The sequence below is a fragment of the Acanthopagrus latus genome, chromosome 16 (assembly GCF_904848185.1).
Source record: "Acanthopagrus latus isolate v.2019 chromosome 16, fAcaLat1.1, whole genome shotgun sequence".
NCBI lineage: Eukaryota > Metazoa > Chordata > Actinopteri > Spariformes > Sparidae > Acanthopagrus > Acanthopagrus latus.
In genome coordinates, this window is record NC_051054.1 from 3953642 (window position 1) to 3975500 (window position 21859).

Sequence of the window (21859 nt, forward strand, 5' to 3'; positions counted from 1 at the left end):
GATATGTGCTTGTTCTCCCCTTCAGTGTGAGGAATGGAAAAAAATGAAAACAACAGGCAGGGAGCGCATCTGTGCGAGCGTTTGCTGGTGTATATTTCCAATTCAGGCCGGGATAATATCTGCAGATTGGGTGGTTAAGTCACTCTGCATTTCATGAGCCGGTCCTGTCACTAACAGTTATCTCCTCACTGCCCTCTGAGGAGTTGTCTAGGTGAAATGATTCTCTGAAGCTCTGAATAATGCATGAAATTACGTAATGCAAATGGAGGCTTTATTTCCCCTGCCTCTTCGCAGACGACGGGGTCCCGCTGTATGAGAACAGCAGAGCAGAAAACGGCGGGAGTCCCCCGAGTAAAGGAACTACAGCAGAGAGCGAAAAGGTCAGCGATAAAAAAAAAAAAAAAGCCAGGGCTTCTCCTCTCATGCAGCTTTATCAAGTATGAGTTTGGAGTTATTGCACACCGCACGGCAGAATTGCAGAGCAGGGCGTTATTCACAAGGCTATCATGGGAGGCTTATTGTGTGGAGGCAGTGAAATATTCATTAAGCGACAGCCTGGCTGGTTTCCACGCCGCCTGCCTGTAAACAGAAGCCCAATCAAATATAAATAATAACAGGGGAGGCAGAGAGAGCGGGCGCTGGATCCTATCAGATGAGAAATGACACTTGCCTTATATGCACCAAATTAGGCTTACACTAAACTGTTGTCAAGTCCCTGCTTCAACAAGTAGAGGAGCCTTCCCAACCCTCTCTCCACTCGCTGTGTAGTGGGTAGACCTGAATGGCATTAATTGCCCCCTAAGATGACGGGCAGATGAAAGTGAGGTGGTGGTTTTTTGCTGTGGGACATGGGGGCCGGTTACAAAGAGAGGCTGAGGACGGCTGGCAGGTCTCACAGACTTCAAAAGCAGATAAAGGGCCTTTTTACACAAAGGATCCTCTTTTTTTTTCTTTTTTTTTGCTTAATCTTCAGATTCGGGGGTTTATTCGTGCCAGCCTCCTCGCCTTTGTCCACTTTTGTGTCAGGTTTTTAACGCCAGAGGATTAAATTGCTGTTGCGGAAATCATTGTTTGTGTTTTCTTCCGACCCGCTGCCCTTCCCATTGTCCCGTGACATAATCGAGCGCTCTCTAACAATATGAGAGGTTCATCTCTCTCCTTTTGGTGAGAAAATGAACAGCGGATGGATCTGGTCACCTTGTTTGTCTGAGGGAACAGAGGCACAATATGCTGTTTTGTTTAGCTAGAGTGCTCTTAACTCTTTAAGTAGCTTCTTTTTTTTTTGTTCAAATGGGGACAAGGAGGTCTTACTTGGAGGAGCCTCAGAGAAGGGGAGAGAAAACACTGAGGTGCCTTTTGAATACAACAAATGTGAGGCTGTTTTTCCTTTCTCTGCTAACAAAGGAGGTGCAACCGGAGAAAATCAGAGCGAGAGCGCACCGCACGTAATCAGAACTGGCAAAAAAAAAAAGGTGCTTTTACGCACAAAGAAAGCTAATTTTTTTCTGTCAGGTTCTCTGATATAAACCCGCCCGGACCTTCACCCACAGCCCAGATTCCTGTCATTCTCCAGTGAAGTATTGGTCTCCAGCCGCACAGCCAGCCCTCCATCTGCCCATGAATAGGACCAGTCACATTTCTGATAGCATTTAATGAAAAATCCACCGGGGCTTTGGAGGGGAGGGTGAATATGGAGGGAGGGTTGAGTTGAAGAGAGAAGGGGGGGGGGGGTTGCAGAGGAGTGCTCAACAAAGAGTGCCTTTCACTGGAGTGGAAAGCCTAGATTGCTCCCTCTCCCTCCCCTGCTCCCTCCTCGCTCTCTCATTTTGTCTTTTTTGATTCAACATCAAAAATGTGCCAAATGACTGGGCAGAAACCCCCAGAGGTTTTTCAATGTGTGTGTGTGTGTGTGTGTGTGTGTGGAAAGTGTCACACAAAGGGACAGGTGTCTCGCGGTTTAAGGTGGCAGCGGTGAGGAGGACACAAAGGTAAAAGCAAACAATCGGTGAGGCCTCGTTGAGGAACGACGTGCTCCTGAACTCCGTCAGTGGAAGAATCTGGAGCTGTTTCTGCATCACGTATAATCCAAATAATGTTATACCTGCACTAATATCAGTAAAACTTTAAAGAGTACACCTGGTGGTATTCTTTATTTTACTTACTGTCAGCAATACCCATGAAAAAAAACAAAAAAAAACACTCTCTGACTTCCTTTATCAGCCTCCAAACCCGTGGTTCCCTCTGACAAATAGACCTTTAAAAGCAGCTCACAAATAAATAGTTTCATTTTATTATAAGGTTAAATTATTTCCTCAAACATTTGGGCACTGTCGTCTCTGGAAAACACTCCTCAAACAGAAGTAACCAGCGCTTCTGTTGGACTATTTTCAGCGGTGGATTGAGACACAATCAGTGCTCCAGTGAAGAGTGAGTGTGGGACTGAGTCCAAATAAACTACTTGTGTATTCTCACAGTAATGAAGGAATATGTCAGCCGGTGCAGCAGTGTTGTGGCTCACTGGAGCTCTACGCCGCAGAGGAGTAAGATATATTTAATCTCTGTAAGCAGATATCTTCATATGAATGTTGGATGTGTAGGCGAGGGACAGGATGTTGGTGTCAAAAGGGTTTTGTTTGTAGTTCAGGTTTTATCAACCAGTCACGTTTGAGCGGGTTTTTGGTTGCATGCAGGTGAACAGTTTGTGTGAAAGTATGGCTGTCTCCATATCAGTTTAAACCTTGTTTTTTTGGTATGGTTTGTCCCTTTTTTAGTCATACAGATTAGATTACGCTTAGAATAAGAATGTAGGGGGGATGGAGAGTCTGTAACCATAACTTTTCGTACCAAAAATGTACAGAAAGTTACGATCAACTACTCATTTACTTGTGAAAGGGCAGCCAGATGAATAGAAGATGCACAAAGCCTCACATCTTCCCTGGATTATTCAGACTATATCACCAATTCTGTTTTATTAACAATTTGTGATATTTGTTGGCTTGGATTTTCCAAGAAAAGTGCTGCGTATATAAAATGAAAATATCTCCAGACTCCTCTTTGAAAAGAGACGCAAATAGCCTTCAGATAGAATCAAAAACACTTCAGAGAACAGTCTAACAAAGATTAAAGCGCCTGATGTAAATTTAATATGCCAAAACGCTGCTTTGGTCCGTCTAACAACCCAGATTTGTTGTGTCTCTGCGCATGAAGTACTCACTACTGTCTCACTTCATCCATCCACTTAAATAAATTATTCAGGTGTGCAGGTTTTGGTGTGTATATGTGCATGTTGACGTTCACGCACACTGACTGCAGGGTGACAGGGAGGATAATGGCGTCGACTCCCTTTGTCGTCCTCGCTGACAAATGGCAGTTTAAAGGTTAAATCTCAGAATCAGTTCAGGGTTGATGTTTGTGTTTAATGGGATTTGCTGACTGTAATTTATGTCCTGCAGAGACTAAGAACACTGTTGGACGCGTGTTTAAGAAAACTATGTTTATATATATAACAAAGCAAAGAGCGTTGTTGGACATAATTCACAGTTTTCGGACTCTGGATCCGAGCAAGAAATGTGCATGTACCTTAAGAGAAAAGAACCAGGTCTGATGACCCAGATCAGATTTGGTTCCCGGCTCGCAGGAATTCCTCGGGGGAGCAAAGCGAGGTGTTCGTTACTGTGAGTGCATGAGTGAGTCTGCAGCACTGGATGACGACACAGTCAGGACATCTTCCAGCTTCTTCCTCCTTCACACGCCAGGCGCGACGCAACAGGTGCGAAACAAACCCGAGGAAATCTTTTCTCCCCTCGTCTGACATCAGATAACAGGCCGCTTGCCCTCGCTCATTTCTCATTTTCTGACAGACGGGACCTGAATGTCTTCAGCATGCTCTGCCATCATTACCAATTGCTTATTTTTGTGTGTGTGTGTGTGTTTTTTTTATCAGTCAGAGCAAACAACAGCTCGCTCTTGTTTGAGTTTGCCTTTGTTCTCCTTTTAAAGGAGGTCAGCCAGCCTATAGACTCTCATCTCATTTGCTGCCGCAGCCTTTAAGCGGCGAGTTTATCCGCATTCAAATCACAAACAACCAAACCTCTGAGGGCTCGTTTCGCTAATAGAACAGCGCACATTGTTTCTCTTCTTTGCTCATATCTAAAATGTTAATCAATACCCTGAGAGCTTGTGGCTGGTCTTTAGAGGAATGTGCAACAGCGAGCTGATCAAGAGTCTTCACAGTTTCCCCAGATGCTCGTGTTTTCTTTCTCATTTTTTTCTTTTTCTTTTTTTTTTGTGTTTTCATCTTGCTGAATGGATGGCTGACTGGCTGTTCTTCTGGGGAACCACACAGCTGAAGGGTTTTTGTTGTGGAAAAACACTTTCGAAAAAAAAACCAAAAAAAAAACCTGACACCTTCTCTCACAAGATGACTCATATCAGAAACAAAAAACAAAAAGGGAAAACGCAGTCCGATGTGCTTTCAAGATAAGGTGTGCCTCCAAAACAGAAAGAATCCCTCTTAAATAAATAACGATACCAGTATAAAACCCACAGAATCAGTAAAAGTAAAGAGATTCAGCTGTCAGAATGAGAGTTGTGACCCTTCACACAGATTCTGGTGCATTCCCTCCTACTGTGGGCGCACAAATTGCTCTTTGTCTCGTCTATTTCACCCTGCTTCTCTTGCTCCGACTGTATTATCAGAGCGTTTTTTTTCTCCACCTTGTTTAAAGAGCGTAACCTACAGATTAATGCAGCAATATCAGGTATGTTCTCAGAGTGAAATGCATTCTGGGAAAACAGGTAATCACAATCTGAAGCAGGAGTAGATGAGGTGGTTTGGTTTTGACACGACGCTACGCCCTCCCTTCATGAGCAAATTTTTACTGAATATTTTAGAGACGTTTAATAATAAACGATAAATGATCGAGTAATGCTTTATTATTCTCAGAATGGAAATCCCTTTTTCCACATTGAATTATATAATAATGCCATTTGGGTTATACTTTCTACTAAATCACCCAAAACCCGGAGCTTGTGTTGTTCCTCCGGTGCTTTACTGGGATTTAAGTAAGAAATTGGAGTTGACATTTGTTTACATTCATTATAGAGGTTATAAAATAAAAAATAGGGATTTTGATATAATTTAGATAAAGTTTAAGTCACCTGTTTTGTCCGACCAACAGTTGAGAAACAAAAGCTATTTACATATAAAGATATTAAGATATTCAGCAGGCTAACATGACCATGATAACAATACTAACATGAGATAAATATTTAATATGTTTCCATCCACCATAACATCGTCACTGTCCTTCATGCTGCTTTCTACTGTTCTCTGTTTTCTGGCACGTTCACGACATTGACTGTGAAAAAACAAAAACAAGATAAATTTGTCTGTTGTCAATAGGAGAGGAGCCAATTCCTTATTTTTTTGTTGGTTTATTTGGGTTAAAAAAACAGTGTAGAATTTGTCGTCTTTATCTGAATACCTGCATATTATTTTATGGAAACCCGTCCAGTAGTTGTTGAGATATTTCGGAACAAAATGCGTCTCTAAATCACTTAAACACTAATGTAAGAGACCTGGAGTCTGTGGTGAGTGCTGCGTTTAGTCAGAGGCTGACCTGAATGTAAACACACCGACACGTACGCTCTCGGTGCTGTCGGTGGCTCGCTGTCTCACGGCTAATGTACAATAACGTAATCATGCTGTTTGAGGCAAATAAACAAGCCTCTTTATTTATTATTTAATCTCTGAATGTAAACATGTCAACTCTCACAGCTCCGCATGTGTTCTCAGCGACAGTAGGAAACACCCGGGTGATGAAGTTATCCGCCTCCACGTGTCCCTCTGCTGCAGGAACACACAGATGGTCTCTTTCTGCTTGTTGCTCCTGAAAATCATCCATCCTATAATCTGTCCATTAATCACAATCATAAACGGCAGGTGAACAGTGGGCTCCGGTAACTGTGCACCTCTGACAGCTGGATAGTATAAATGTTTAGAGCGAGCCGGGGGGGCAAATGTGGGTGGGTGGGTACTTGTTTGTGCAGGGCCGGCCAAACTAAACCAAACCTTACCGGACACAATTACTAAAACTCTCCAAAAAGAGAAAAAAAAAAACCGAGGCTGCTTCATGGTGCAACTGGGACACAGAGTTACAGTTGGAGGGGGGTAAACAACTGCGTAAAGGGGGCAGATTTGCCCCTGCATGTAAACCACAGAGGAGCCCGCGGTCCATGTGCACGTCTGAATGATGATTAACTGTAATTACCAAAGCAGTACCTGGCCTGCATGCCAGGAGGCAGCCCAAGATTAATGGGGCTCCGCTGAAAACGGAACAAAAGCTCACATTTCCGAGGTAATGAATCGCTCTGGTACTAAGGCGTCTTCACATGGTGCGCCCGGGCCCCCAGGGAGGTTCATTACAACGGGAGGAATAGATGGATCCTCTGCAGCATTTTCAAACAAGCGGGGGGGGGAAAAAAAGAAGGAGGAAGTCTTAAATCGTCCCAGACATCCTGGTTGCTATAAGCACAAGAGAGATAAACAGCCTCCTCAGTGCTGCTTAAATAGGCGGTAAACATTACACAGCAAACCAGCTTGTTTGCCTTGTCTCCCTCGTACACAAGGCGTTTAAACAATAAAGCTCGGCGTGCTGCAAAAGTGGCGAAGTCGTAAATTTGACTGGATTGATGGCTTCGAGGAGCAAAATCTCTTTTTTTTTTTTTTAAATAAAATAAAAGGTGGTGATATTATCTGTATTAAAGGAAGCAGGTTTCATTCACACAGGAAGCACACAGTTCTGTAAAAAAAAAAAAAAAAAGCCTGCAGGGCAAAGTTTTATTACAAGTGTCTCCTGTTATAAATCACTGTCTGCGCAAAAAAAACGGGAGATTAATGGTGACGTTGTATTTTACGTTGTTCTGGAGGTTAATGTAAGGTGTTTTCTGGGGAAAATGAATGACACAAAACGGAAGACGAGCCACAGGACAATGTGTGAAAGAGAGAGCGGGGCTGAGCGTTCAGACCTCTGCAGGATGGTGATGAATGGAAGTGGGCATCAATTATTGGAAGTCCAAACTCCTCCGGGCAACAATGAGCGGATTTACAGGCCTTGACATTTTTCATGCCCTTGAACATGTTACCTCCAGATACGTAGGTCGATAGCAGGATGAAATACAACCTGACGGGAGGATTTAATGATTCCAACACACACACACACACACACACACACACAGGCCACATTTTTCTTGCCCCATTAAGTTACGTAAATACTTGAGGGAAACACAAGTTGAGGCATGCCCCGCGTTTCAACGTCCTGCAAAAAACCAAAAAAACAAGTTGTGTTTTTTTGTTTTTTGTTGTTTACAAGCTTCTAATCATGTTAATGACACCGTGCATCCCGTACAGGCCGTCTCTCAATCGATCACGGACACCAAACGTAAAGCGACAGAATCTGTGTCTGTGCACGTCTGACGGAGATGAAAGAGATGTGAGATTCAACCTTTAAACTGCCATTTATCAGGGGAGACAACAAAGGGAGTCGACGCCATTATCCTCCCCGTCACCCTGCAAGTCTCTGCGGGTGAACGTAAACATGCACATATCATATACACATAAAAACTCGCACTGCTGAATAATTTATCCAAACGTAAAGGAGCGGGAGTGTACATTATGGATGCAGGCAGACAGTTTTACTGAATAGTTTATGCGCAGGAACATAAAAGACATGGTTGTTATGAAGGCAGCACCAGTTGTATTTACTGTACGTGTTCACTATTTCAATCATTATATTACTGTTGACCGTTGATAGAAGTATTGCAGCTTTTTCCTCCTTCCAAAACAACCACCAGGAAAAAAAAAAAAAAAACAAGTTTAATATTTTCCTTTTCATCAACAAATCCCACGAAAACACCAAAACCAACAATGAACTGAGCCGAAAGAGGTTTTGTTTGCGTTTGTTGTTTCCGAAGCCTGATAAATCTCATTCCACCATTGTCAGCTTTAGAAAAAAAAACTGTTTGGAGAAGAAAATTAAAATCGATGCAGCCTGTTTTGGGTCCACACATTCTTCTTCCTTTTCAATATCAGCGCCTGCCCTACCGGCGATGCTAGGTGTTCTGCTAGTAGCGGCTAATTTAGCCTCACATTCCCAGATTTCTTTCATTTTGAGACGTGCAAAATATGGACGTATTGTAGCTTCCATTTCTGAAAAGGGGAGGCCAGTGTTGAAGTGTCTTAAACCTGCCATCTTTCTAATGACTGCACTGGTTTCAAAAAGAAGTCTGATTGTATGTAAGCTTATGAGAAAATGACCCTACTTCTTACTTGACTTATTACCTCTGTAAACTGTTTACGGATGAGTTTATGGTCTCAATCGCTAGTTTCAAGTCGTTTTTAACACAGCATGATGTTCATTTAGTAAACTCAGGTCCCATTATGAGTAAAATAATCGATAAAGCACACTATGATTCAGTACATGGCTACGTTGCCATTAGAAGATGCTACCATGGCGTGTCCTTGAGATTTTAGTCAGATCGTCAGGATGTCTTCCTCAGCTCCACCTTCTCCTCCAAATGTGATAACTACAGGCTTCAGCTGCCAAGTCTTTAAAATAGTAATCCACAAACCAATTGACGACATCGTGGAGGGTTTACACTTCCTTTAGACTCGAGCCTGACCGACTGATCAATATGTTATTTGCACGGATCCCTCAAATGTTGTTATTTAGTTAGTTATCGTCCTGACTGACTGGGACTTTAAAAAATACAAATTATCACGATTACTGCATCATAATCTGTGGTTTTCATGTCGGACAGCCAAGGTATCGACCTGGCTGTACCTCAGGCTCGACCGTTGCTGACTGAACTGGCTTCACTTCAGCCAACTTCATCAGATTTCCTCTCTTAGAACACGAAGCTGAACATGGCACCGTTTTATTATGACTCCGTGTCCCACATTCACCGTCCTGCTTCTGCAAATACTCACAGTGCATCAAATGTGTATGAATCCACAGCTGAAAATAGTCCCCAGCATATGCACTGTTTATTTCTATTTGATAAGCGTTTGCTTGAAAACTACAGCGCCCAGCTGTTTTTAGGACATTACCGAGCCTTTTTTCTAAATGAATGCATGATAAAGATTTAGTTAACACTGTAGAGACGAACTCAGGCAATGTTGGCAATTAGAAAAATATATTCATCGAGTCTAAAGAGGAAACATCAATTCAAAACCTGTAAAAGACCTTTTAAATGTGGCTAGAAATTAAAAAAGCCCATCCTGACCTATTCATAAACTCTGATATTTCCCTTTTGAATGATCTCATTAACATAAAATCTTCACTTTGAATTCAGACAGCAGTATGAAAGAGAACTGTTTTAATCTTCTGTAAGTCTTTATTTCTGAAGGTGTTTAACAGCAGATAATCAGAGATGAGTTTGTCAAGGAGGACACAAAAGACTTCCCTCCAGCTCATTTCTTAGCAATAGATGCTCCGTAACCAGGAATGACAGCGTGGACAAAAGACTAGACGTTAATTTATCTTCCCTATATGACCCTGATGCAAATGAGGAAAATGAAAGCAAGCAATCAATTCCCTAATTGGGTTTGTGCTATTTTAACGTGTTAAGGGGGCCTCTGTCGAGATTAAAGAGAAGGTCAATTTCTCTTTGTGACAATTACTGTATTCATTTTCGCAGAGCAACAAAAGGAATCCAGCCGACGGTTGAGGAAGTCACCGCAGTGAACCAGACGCCTCCCCCATTGTGTTGAGTCCAGCATCAGAACATCTTGTTGATCTCAGTCGCCACGCCCATTAAAGACACACAACGGTTCAGTCCAGAATTAAACGTTGACGTTACATTCAGGGTGTTCGCGGGTATCAGACCTTAAATTAAACTCTATTTAAGGTTAACCAAATGTTGACCTTCATGCTGAAAAGCTTGAATTAAAAGATGGATAAATGAGGTTCACTCCACGATTACGGCAGCCGAACAAATTCACAATAACGGTGTTATTCAGATATCTGTAGAAATTGGGGAGAAAATGCTGACAATCAAATCTGTCTGAAACATCTTCGCTGGATTGTTCACACTGCCTGAAAAAAAACCCTGCCTGCTTTAAAACCAGCACAGATAAAAACAGTAAAAGACAGATATTTCTCTTGCGACATAACCAAAACTGATCCAGCTTTACCAGAAAATTGTGTGATATGAAGGACATCACTCACGGCGAGGCAAGACGATTGAGGAAACACGTTTTCAGGGGCCTTTTAAACTTTTAAAGATGTTCCTGCAAGAATCCGTTGGAAACGAGGCACAAGAAAATGAGGTGTGTTGCTCCAAAACACACACTCTGCTGTGTTTGAAGTGTCATTCCTTTAAAAGAGGACAAGCAAACAGCAGCAGCCCTGCTGGGAAGGTTATGAAGTTCACACAGAGGCCTGTAAGCTGAGCGGCTGCAGGGCTGCAGCGGAGCATTTACTTTGGCTTCCTGAGAAACAAATCAGACTGTTGATTCAGAGCGTGAGTCAGCTACTCCCTCATGTCACATCAATAGTTTATTTAGCAGCGGAGGGAAACCACAGAATTAGAATAAAAATTAGATTATGCGTCCCTGCGATAGAAGCAACGCATTCAATTACGCCGACTCTAAACTTCTCTTGAGGGGGAGTGAGGAGGATTTTTTGTGTGTGTGTGTGTGTGTGCTGCACAGCAATACATCAAGAAAGCAAAGAGTGGGAGAGCAGCATGTCACGTCTGCTGCTTCATTCTCTGTTTTCCCCTTTTGCCTCCTGTTGGGAGGGAGAGAAGGAGAGAAATCTGCTAAAAGCTCTACAAACCAAGCGGCCTTTTAACAAGATGCACTTAATCTTCCCGCTGTTTGCTTTAGGTAAGTGAGGGATTGGCTTCGTCCGGGCGCAGAGTGGCGGGATGTTGACTCCAGCCGGCTTGTGAACCCTCACCTCTTATCAGACTTTATCTGCATTTGCACAGGTTTAAAGCCAAGCAGCCCAATGAGATTAAATATATAGACCCCTGCTTTGCTGAGCTGGTAATGTATGAACCGCGTGTCCCAGTGCTGCCTATGAGTTCGCCCAGAGTTCATATTGTTAGTATTACAGGCCTTTCATGCTCTCGAATCTCACACAGATCAAAAGGGCTTTGTGAGGTATGCCACCATCAGCCAATTAATGTCCACGAGTACAGCTGCTCCGTCTGCGAGGTCAAGACTAAGCACTCTTCACAGCTAAACGCCTCGACTTTTTACTTCCTCCAACCTCATTTTTAGGTAATTATTCAGCTCTTTGGGAGGGTTTGGTAATTCACACCCCACACGTTGCGTAACGGGAGTCACAGCGAAGTGACCTTGGACTGCTCCGAAGTCAGAAAACGAAAAGAGAAACGGGCTGGGCTTCGGCGAAGAGGGATCTTACACAAATCCCACCCACATTAACGGGCGAGGAGACACAGCCAGGAGGATTGGAGCGAGGTATTTCAGGATTAGAAGAACCTCGCTTTAGATAAAACCTCTGGGACAATGGTTACTTTTCAGGTGGTTAACTGGCGGTCTGCTCTGACTCAGGCCGACTGCAGAGGGCTTCTCGCTCAAGGACACTGCAACAGGATACGCAGCTGCTGCCGGGGTTAATCTGCTGATGGCGGGACGGCGACCGCACACTGATCTCCCAAATTACACTCAGTTACATTCTCAGGAATCTTTCTTCAGCCTGACGCAGTTTATCATGAGGCTGACTTTATTATTCTCTGTATTGATTCATATCTGTATGTGCTGCTCCACCCACACCGAGGCTTTGGTCCTGTTCTGTATGTATATAAAAAGGAACAGTTCACCCAAAAATAGAAATTCAGTCATTATCTTCTCACTCTCAGTCAGGTGACGTTTCAGTCTGCAAAGCATTTCTGCAAGTATTCCTTTCCTCATTTTATACGTACTGTTTATGTCTCGCCTCTGGTTTTAATGTTCTTAACATCTGTCTTGTCTCGATGTATTTTAGGATGCCTTTTTAACACCAAAGCCAGGGGATTACAGATCAAAAATTGTAATTAACTCAAGTATTTCCTTGTTTTCTTCCTTTGCAATATCCCTTTGTAAACTTAAAGTAGATGGGAACTGGTTTGATATGTATGCATGAAGCTCATCCGGCGTAATCCAAGTCTCCAGCAGCTCTGAGATCCCAGATTGATTTGAGAAGATGTTCTTTATATCCTTGAGCTTTTAGCTTTCAAGTCAGTGTCTCGGGGCATCCAGAGACTTGGGCTGCACCCAAATCTCCAGACCTCACTGCTTTTGCACACTTGCAAACTTTAAGGGCCTTCGAGCAGACTTTTGCTGCATTCATGTTCTCCTACCATGTCACCACTTCCCAATTTCGGAGGTCGTTCTTCCGACTTCTGTCAGTTTGTGTGTCAAGTCAAAAAGAGGGAGCAACACGGACGATGATTTGTATTTTAATCACTTCAGCTTCAGGCTAGGTTTTGGGTTACAAACCTTAAACACAAACACTGGTCAGCCTGTGATTTAAACTGGTTGCTGTGAATCTCCAGTAATGTTTTGTTGGCTCCAAAAATTCCCCCCAACTTATAGTCACCATTGCTTTGAGTATATAATGACTGAACTTTCATCTTTGGGTGAACTGGTCCTTTAATGTTTATGGCACAACATTAACACTCTCCAATTTGAGGATTCAATCCCTCTGGGCTGACCCATGATAAACTGCAGCCTACAGTGCTACTGAAAGGCACTTAATGTGTGACAGTTTGTGTCCAAACATCACTTTAACAGATTCACCATCAGACATGCCATTAAAAACATATACATAATGTACATAAATACTGAACTGAACCATTAGTTAAGCAGCACATTAACAAAACCCAGTGCCCCTGCACTCTAATCACAGAGAACAGCTTCATCATTAAACATGACACCATAAATGTGCCAGTAGCAAAAGTAACCATCAATCACAGCCTGTAGTGAAAGCAGTTCAATGTTTGCAGCCCCAAAGTTAAGGGATAAAAGGTTACAGTGTCACCTAGTGGTGACTGAGAGAACAGAAACATCATTTAAAAATAAAATTTTAAAAATTATACAAAGTAAAAATCAAGTGTTTAACACAATCTTTAAACAGATTAGATAATTAGAATTAATCCCTGACAAAAATCAGATTGCAAAGAGAATGTTCAAAGTTGGATGCACACGAATTAATACAGTTATACAGCAGAATGATAAAGTTTGTTGTGTCCTTTGTATTTGTACTACGGTGGCGGGCCGTCATGGTACAAACATTTCCGAAACTGCAGAAGAATCAAACCCGAACACATCAAAACACTTATTCTTCCGTTGCCCTAAATTCACAAGGTCCAAAAACAAAAAAAGGGGGGGAACCGACGGGACAGAAAGCGGCTCATTCTGGCTCCACCACTGTGTCAAATATCAAAGGAAACAAGAGGCATGCTTGTCATTCTCTGACTTCCTACATGTTAAAGTTTCCCAGTCTGCTGGTGAATTTGTCCCTGTCAATGTTCTTGTGCTCCGGGTCGTGTTTGAAGGTGCAGTCTGGTCTCGTGCAGCCCGTGGTCCTCCAGAAGAAGCACTCCTTCCTGAACGGGCTGCGACAACAGAGAGAAACAATCTTTTACCTCAAGATTCAACTGTATGTAGGGAGGTATGTCACACACTATGAATAAGCACATGAACACAGTTAATGTAATACTGGTTATTTTATACGTTGGACCAAAGAAGTCCAGTCTTCTTACAGCCACAAGTTCAAGATGAAACAATGAAATTCGACCAACAATCTAGATTTTCCCCCTCTAATATCTATGATTTGAATAATTTTACACATGAACATAAAGTTTAAACTCTGAGAAGAAATGCATGTTCTCACCCGGGCCGTGAGTAGGCGTCAGTAGCGGCCGATCTGGACATACCAAGTCCATTGTGGATTCTATTGGGATATCGCACCGACAGTGGAGCCCCCTCCACCACCATCCCCTGAGGAGGAAAGACACATCAAACATCTAGCAAACATGTCAACATTGACTGCAGTCAAAATTAGTAATTTTTCTAATCAAGCACAGCAACGTACATTCTGTAAAGTTAACACTCCTGGCCAGACCGAGGGACAGAACTAACAATTATTTTAATTAACGATTTATAAACTGTTGAAAAGTTGTCTTCAAATCGCTTCTTTTATCCAACCGACAATCCAAATCCCCAAACGCTCTCGATTTACTGTCATGAAATTACAAAGACAAGCAGCGAATCCTCACAAATAACAAGCTGGAACCAGCATTAATTACAAATGATTGAAACGATCAATCAATATCAAAGTTGTTGGTGATTCATTTTTCTTTTGGTAGAATAATCCAGAGACAGTTATTGATATTGCATTCATTTACAGTAGTCATAACTAAAAAAGTGTAGACAAAAAAGTGTTAAAGGAACAGCAATGGCTAAAGGAAAGCTTGATAACTTTGGTTTATGTATCACATTTCCATCCATATTGTAAAGTTGCTGTGTTGAAAAATAAAAGGGTGTAAGTGACAGTTATCAGAGCCTCACAGCTTGGAGCAGAAAAGAGGTTTTTTGCTGAGACACAACCGATAAGATTTGTGTCAGAGTCAATTTAGTATGATGTGAAAATAATGCCACAGTTTTAAAGAGAAGCCGACAGACTTTAAAGCAGGAATAACTTTGCAGAGTGAAGGCGCTGCAGTCTTCAGTCACCGCTTCAATAACACAATCAAAGAAGAAGTTTTTACCCTCGTCTCAAAACTTCCTGCTCTACTTAGAATCTGCCAAGTTGTGAATACAAACTCGTTATTACCATTTTTTTATTTTTGCACTTATACAAAATATAAATCAGTGTGCCTTTGCTTTCTGTAACTTCGGTGAACTTAAGATTTTTTTTTGTGGCTGCAGCTGAAGATTTTAGTCAATTTTAACACTAAAATACTGTTTAGAAGAAGAAATATCAGAGAAACAAGTTGAAAAAAGACACATACGTTAATGCACCGGATGGCTGTGTCACAGTCTTCCTTCTTGGTGTAGTTGACAAAGGCACACTGTTGTTCAAGCAGCATCTTGATGCTGTAAACCGTCCCAGCTCTGAGAGAGAGGAAAGGAAGAGAAAGTTAACAGACAAGCTTAAATCTTGGAGTCAATAAGGAAAAATCAGCATGTTAATTAAGCAGCAATAATATAGATACATGAAAGGCTCAGAGTCGATATGCTTGAGCCTTCTGGTGGACATATACCAACACTACAGCGTCAGGCAATTTCTTATCCAAAGTATATCAGTGACTCTAAATTAACCACCAAAAACTCAAGCTGCACCTGCTTTAAAAACACAGTTCAACTTTACTTTTGTTCTAGCAGATTTATTTTTGTCCTTCATACTTAAAACAGCTGTTTTCATTCTTTGTGTTCTTCGAGCTGAAATCTTTTGTGTCTCCTGTGAGGCTGTAAACTCAAGACAGCATCTGATTCTGACAAAGTGCCAAACGACATCCTTAAAATGAAAACCTGCTCGGGAGGCGTGAAGGAGATCAGACTGAGGTACTTCACCTGCTGAAGAGCTCGTGGAGCGTCGTGTAGGTGACAGCAGGGGCCAAGGATCCGACCCAGATGGGGAACAGCTCCCTTCATACCAAACAAAAACCAGAAAGATGTTGCACTACGGTTACAATTCTCTTTAAAAAAGGTTCACAGGCATTACATTAAAAAGTTGAGAACCACATTTTTCATAATCCATGTAAAAATGAACATTAATTACATCCAACTTACGGTTTCACAGAATTTCTTGAGCGAGGGGTCGGCGACTGAGATTTTGATCTGTTTTGGTCCTGAGCGTCGATGTCTCTGATCTGCAGCGCTCTGGGACGACTTGTTTGTCGGACAATCCACTCTCCCTCATCCTCGGCTGCTTCCTGGACCAATGGTTGATCTGCGATCTCCTTACTGGCACCGAGTTCTAAAGAGAGCCAACAAACAAACGATCAGAGAATGCAATACTGAAGCGACGTGTCATCTTTGAGAAACATTTTGAGACACTTACCTCCAGTACCAGGATTACAGTCGCCACCAAACAGAGATTCAACAGCTTCCTCTAAGGTGGCATGTGTTTTCAAGGCCTCGGAGCTCTGCGCCCAGGTGAATCCCATCTCCTAAAATGGCAGTAAAAAAAACCCAAAAACATCATAACACCGTACACACAGTAAACACAAGAACGACACCCTTGAGAATCTCAAGAGAGGTATCAAAGATGTAAAACTCAATTCAAATTCAATTCAAAATCTAAACTGATTTGCACTGAGCTCTCTGTGCTGCTGCTTGACAGAGACGGATGAAAAACTATCACTGCTCCAACATCCTTAACTTTAACACACATACTAGCACTGCAACAGACAATTAGCATGTCCACACTGGTGTTAAATGTGGGAGTCCACGTCCCCCTCCACACAGAAGCAGTGAACAGTGTGAGAAACCTGAAGCTTCCTCAGGACCACCAGAAGACATGAATAAATTAAACTTATTGAGGAACATAAACATGAACTAACCAGGTGGAGGGAATAAACACCTCCAGAAGTGAGAGAGCGTTCCCTTTATAAAAAGTTGAACCAAACATTCAACAGCATTCTGTTGTAGATCCTCCATTTCCTTTTATTGTGTCCAATGGTTATAGGCAGTAACACAAGTTACCACAACTAAGTTTCACATGAGCTTTACGATCAGGGGATTATTTTTTTTTAGCCTTGTAAGCTTCTCTTACCATGAGGTGCAACGTCTGCGCTCGTTTCAGCTCCTGCGCTGCGTCATTGCTCGAACTTTCCAGCTGCAACACTTCCTTATAGATGAGTGAGGCCTCGTAGTATCTCTGCAGAAGTGAGGGAGGAATAAAGGGCAATACGTAAGGTTTTAAAGATTAGGTAATAGAGCACATTAACTTTTGGTCAAGCATTGAACTTTAGAGAAATTATCTGCCAATACGATCAAGTTCTTAATTTGCAAACAGCTTTAGCCAGCTGCAACATGAAAAGGTTCTGCATATGAAAGGACAAACACCAAAGCAAGGTTAACTGGATTCAGAAGCAGTGATTTACCTTGAGCCCACAGAGAGCTTTCCCTTTCCTAAATAAACCTTTTATCCAGTTTGGCTCCATGAAGAGTGCCAGGTCAGCATCCCTGAGCGCGTTTTCATACTGCTGCATTCTTTCAAAACAGAGTGACCGATTTCCAAACAACCTGAGAAAGTAGTAAACAGAATTCAAGGTCATTATCAGTAAATGCTTCTGGATGCTTTAACGAAAAGGCTGAAGTCAATTTAAGTCCCTGTTCTCTTACTTGAATTCCTTTGGGTTGCATTTAATGGCGTCAGTAAAGTATTTCACTGCCATCTCGTACTGACCAGAGGCAGCCAAACGATTTCCAATACCTGGAGGGAGGAGCAGAGACAGTTGTGCCTGCTTCAGTACCTTTCACATGATCGTTCTGTCAAATTCTCAATGAGAAAAATGTTAAAAAAGGAAAAGGAACTTACCAGCAAGCTCCCTGCTTCTTTTTGCCAACTCTTCAGCCTGAGCATCTGCGGTTTTCTGTTAAAATTAGAGGCAGCACATTAGTAAACTGACTGCATGTTGAGGAACACAGGAAACAACAAATCTGTGTGAAGCTTCCTGTCAAAAATTAGATTATTTTAAAAATGCCCACCAGTTATTGTTTGTTACATAAAATCAAGCTATTTTTTTTTAAGGGAAAGTTTTTTGTTTCCAGTTTGACAATAATTTAGTGTGGCAAACAACTTTTTTATCATTGCCTTACGGACACATAAATATTATGTTTTCAGTGTTCCCACCTCTTTATCAGGTTCAGGTTTCTCTTCCTTCTTCTTTGGAACTTCAGCTTTCTGCACTTCTTTTGTTTTTTTCTCCTTGGACTGCTGAACTTCCTGTAATTTAATTTTTTCCTTTTTTCTCTCTTTTGCAGGCTTCTTGTTACACGTCTCCTCTGGCACCGATTTAGTCATCGAAGAATATGAATTATTTAAATCCAAATCCTGTTGAGGACAATCAAACACAGGGTGGTCGTTTTAAGATAATCATCCACTACTGTTTGTCAAATACTGGCAAAGATTCTAATGTTAAAACAGAGTTCACAAGTGAATTTAAAGTAATCAAACACAATAATGTGACAAATGTAAAATTCACCACAAACCTTTTGCTCCTCATCTTCTTTCTTATTTTCCTCCACAGTATTTTCTTCTGTAATTTTATTTTCACTGCTGCTCTCATTACATCCACCTGCCTCTGTTGCATGTTGTGTTTCAGCAGATTCAGGAGATGTATTTGTTTCTGCATTACTTTCAATTACAGGACTTTCTTCGTGATTTTCTGAGGAGTCTGACTTTGCTTGTTCTCTCTCCTGCAATGACAAAAAATTAGATTACAAACAATCAACTTTGCTTTGCTTTTGTCAAGGTCTTGTTGTCTTTATTGCCAGACAGTAACACTTCGTTCACAGCAAATATGAACTAAAGAATACTTACAGGTATAATGTCTTTAACAGCATTCTCCTTTTCTAATCGTTTCTTTTCTTTTTTACGCTGTAACAGAAAGAAAAAAAAATAAAATGTGTTGCAAGTCACTGTCAAAGAAAAAAAAAAGCAATACCAACATTCAAGATGATGTTAAATCCTAATAATTGTGCCAAAACTGACCAATTTCTTTCTCTTGTTCCTCTCTGTTCTCTCCTTACGTTTTTCCTCTTCTTCTATCAATTCTTTTGCATGTCTATCGGCCTCCTGGAAAAAAATTGTGAGTTAAGATAAATAAAAACACACCATCTAAGAAAAAAACACACCATCTAAGACTAAAACAAGCCAATTGTATCATGTTTTGAGGATAAATTCAATCTAATCTCCAGTTATATTCTCCAGGTAGTTGTATCCTACATAAACAACCCCATGAACCTTTGTGTTTCACTTTCCCAAAAATGAAACACAAGTGTAATACCTCGTCAGTGAGCTGTCTAATTCTTGGATGTGGTTCTAAAGGCCTGTGGACATGATTGCGTGGATAGAAGCGATCATCATCGTCATCATCATCATCATCATCATCGTCGTCATCGTCCGAATAAATGAAGTCTTCCTCCAGGTTGTTCCTTATAAAATCTAAACCTGGGAGACAAACAAAAAGGATCCAGTTATTCACTCTAGTGCCTCATTTTACACAGATTTAATTTTTCATTTTAATCAGATTTATAAAAGAAGAGTGAAAATGATTTGTTTTATTACTGTCCGTCAGATCTTGGTGGTGCATAAACATTAGTGAGTGTTAGGACAGTTTAGTTCAGAGAAGAATATCACTAGTTGCATGTGCACTAGCAGAACTCACCCAATAACATTTCTTAGCCTTAATGAGCTTGATGAACAACTGCGCCTGTACTGTATACATCAGAACTGTTCTTCAGATGGCGTAGGTAACTAACCCCATTCACCTTTCCAATGTCTAAATTGGGGGATCAACAATCTAACATTCGCAACTCCTTTGACCTTCTCTCTCCAGCTCTGTTTTTATGTTTGTTGCTCAACTATGTCTGCAACTTTTCATTTGAACAACTCCAACATTAAAAGTGCTTTTCCATGTGGAGTGATTCCCTCATATTTAAATGGTGTTGCATCACCCAGTTTCTATGACAGCATGCTTTTCACTCTGCCCGAGGCTGCAATCAGACCAAATCAGATGTTGTTGCGATTAGCACAGGAAGACACAAGTCTCATTGTTGGTCCCTGAACTGTGTGTGTGTGCAGTGCCCAGATTCAGGCTCCCAGCTTGGTAGCAGCAACTTTTCCACAGAGGATCCCTCCAGCCACAACAACTTTGCAGAGCGTTTCTCCTCCCTTGTTGGTTCAGTTTCCTGGCAGCACGATGTTGTTTGAACCACCAAGCAACAGAATAGAAACTGACACTGAATGTGTTACATCAACAAGTGCTTATGACAATACATGAAAATATTCCATCATAAGTATTATAGAACTAGGTTACATTTGTTCTGTCTGATTGCCAGCTTCTGTGATAGGTTACCGCAGCGTGACATCTGCTTGCATTTATTCTGTTTCAACTCGTCTGCTGCAGGACCACAGTTTTTTGTTTCCCCTCCCAACAACAATTGAAGTGTGCACTGCTTCCACTCAAGACTGGATGGGAAGACTGGCATTTTCGCCAGTACATCCGACCTGGTCTGAATGTTTGTTTGTTCAGAACAGGTACAAACAATTTTGCTTTCCAATGGCATCACACCTACCATTTCATCCCTTGGCTGCCCTTTCCTGACTCATTATTTGCTAAAAGAAGATGTCACACCCAAAACTTCTCAATAAAATGACTGTTTGTTTGTCGCCTCACTCCTAGCTTGCTCTTAAAATGGAATGGAATGCTGTTGGCGTCAAAGGCCAACCATAAACCTTAACAGACAGGTCAGCAAAACAATATTTACAATAGACAACAGGATGGCAACATCGAACAGGATGCAATCTGCAGTTTACCGTCACAAGAAGGAGTTGATTGCCCTCCACGCCCTTGTAATTGATATCTGTATGGGTGCCGTGCTGTCTACCCCTACAATAACTAGATATCATCTGTGCAAATATTCTAGCATTAACCTTCGTAGCTCTGAGGCAATGATTTCCCCCAAACAAAGTCCAATTAATAACCACCATGTCAGTCTTATTTTACATAAACTGATGTGGCCTTTTAGATCTAGTGACTAGATATGTATTGACAGACATGGGCTTTCCCAGGGTTTTTCAGGAATCAACCGAGAAGGCTGTGAATTTGTGTTAGGTGCCATCAGCTTGTCTAACATCTGCCATCTCTAATAAATGAGATAAACTCTAATGAATAAGACTTAATAACCTACAACAACCAGAAAATGCCTCACCGAAGACAGAGCTGACGACATCCAGCAAAGAGCCCCCAGAGTGTCGTCCATGCATGAAATCCACCATAGATTCCTAAGAGGGAGAAAAGATCAGCTGATTGTGAGTTGGCTGTCATCTGCAGCAGTGACAGCAAATGTGCACAAAGACTATTTATATTTAAGGAGTACTGAAGTGTAGTACAGTGTTTCCCTTTTATAAGGGTGCATTAAAAAGGACAGTTTGAATTTGATTAACAAAGTGAGACAACATGCTGCCATGGCTTCCTACCCACTGTTGGCATGATAACAGCAGCACAATTACAAACTGGACAGACAGGTTATGCCACAATGACAATGACACAGTACCAGATTTCCAGTTATCATACTCACATGGGTGTGCATTAGTCTCGAGTTTTCTCGGATTCTAGCAATGGGAGCGCCTCCTGAAAGGTAGAAAAGTATCCGTAACAGACACGGTTTTATTCATACTATAACATGGCGAGGGGCAAAGTCCGTGGATAAAGGTGACACGATTACAGTCGCACTGTTCAGGTGCTCATCAAACGCCACAACGCTAGCTAGCCAGCTACTAAGCTAACTAGCTTAACATGTTGACGAAATAGGTGAAGTTCTTAGTAAATGAAACTGAACAACTGGGATATCAAATCACCATATAAGACTCACAGCCGTATTCTTACCTTTAACAATCTCCTTCCTCCTCGGCATGATGTGAACTTGTGTGTTGGTACAGGTGTGTCGAGGCTGTATTTATCTTCCTAAAGGCAAATTTTACAGTGATGTGATGACTGACTTCTGGTTTCCGCGTTTTAACGGTGGATCCTCGTCACCCTGGCTTTAACCTATCATACACTTCCCCGCCTCCAAGAAGCTCCACCAATCAAATTGGATAACTCGTTTGTT

At 41.7% G+C, this 21859-nt stretch overlaps 1 protein-coding gene and 1 long non-coding RNA gene across 4 annotated transcripts in view; one reads left to right on the forward strand and one right to left on the reverse strand.

The window, feature by feature from the left end:
- Positions 1-12923, forward strand: part of LOC119034442 — a 38715-nt gene extending 25792 nt beyond the window's left edge. For all 3 annotated transcript variants that reach the window (XR_005079564.1, XR_005079565.1, XR_005079563.1), the window contains one exon: positions 9700-12923. This is a non-coding gene — a long non-coding RNA (uncharacterized LOC119034442). The remainder of the gene's footprint in view (positions 1-9699) is intronic.
- On the reverse strand, positions 12456-21796 carry si:dkey-33c12.4 (uncharacterized protein LOC560112 homolog). The gene is made up of 18 exons (XM_037125444.1): positions 21637-21796; positions 21329-21381; positions 20960-21032; positions 19033-19196; positions 18738-18821; positions 18567-18623; positions 18236-18442; positions 17877-18077; positions 17562-17616; positions 17366-17456; positions 17125-17266; positions 16794-16898; positions 16080-16188; positions 15809-15995; positions 15590-15664; positions 15028-15130; positions 13908-14014; positions 12456-13629 (listed from the first exon to the last, which is right to left on the reverse strand). The coding sequence occupies exons 1-18, from the start codon at positions 21662-21664 to the stop codon at positions 13494-13496; spliced, it is 1977 nt and encodes a 658-aa protein (XP_036981339.1). The 5' UTR covers positions 21665-21796; the 3' UTR covers positions 12456-13493.
- Between the last annotated feature and the right edge of the window lie 63 nt (positions 21797-21859).

Bases quoted from the DNA above. Each gene is read 5' to 3' on its own strand.
- si:dkey-33c12.4 (XM_037125444.1), bottom strand. From the start codon at position 21,664: ATGCCGAGGAGGAAGGAGATTGTTAAAG. The intron at 16,899-17,124 runs GTAAATCACTGC...TCACTTCTGCAG, and splicing joins AAGCTCTCTGTGGGCTCAAG to AGATACTACGAGGCCTCACT. The intron at 14,015-15,027 runs GTATGTGTCTTT...TTTCCTCCTCAG, and splicing joins CAGCCATCCGGTGCATTAAC to GGGATGGTGGTGGAGGGGGC.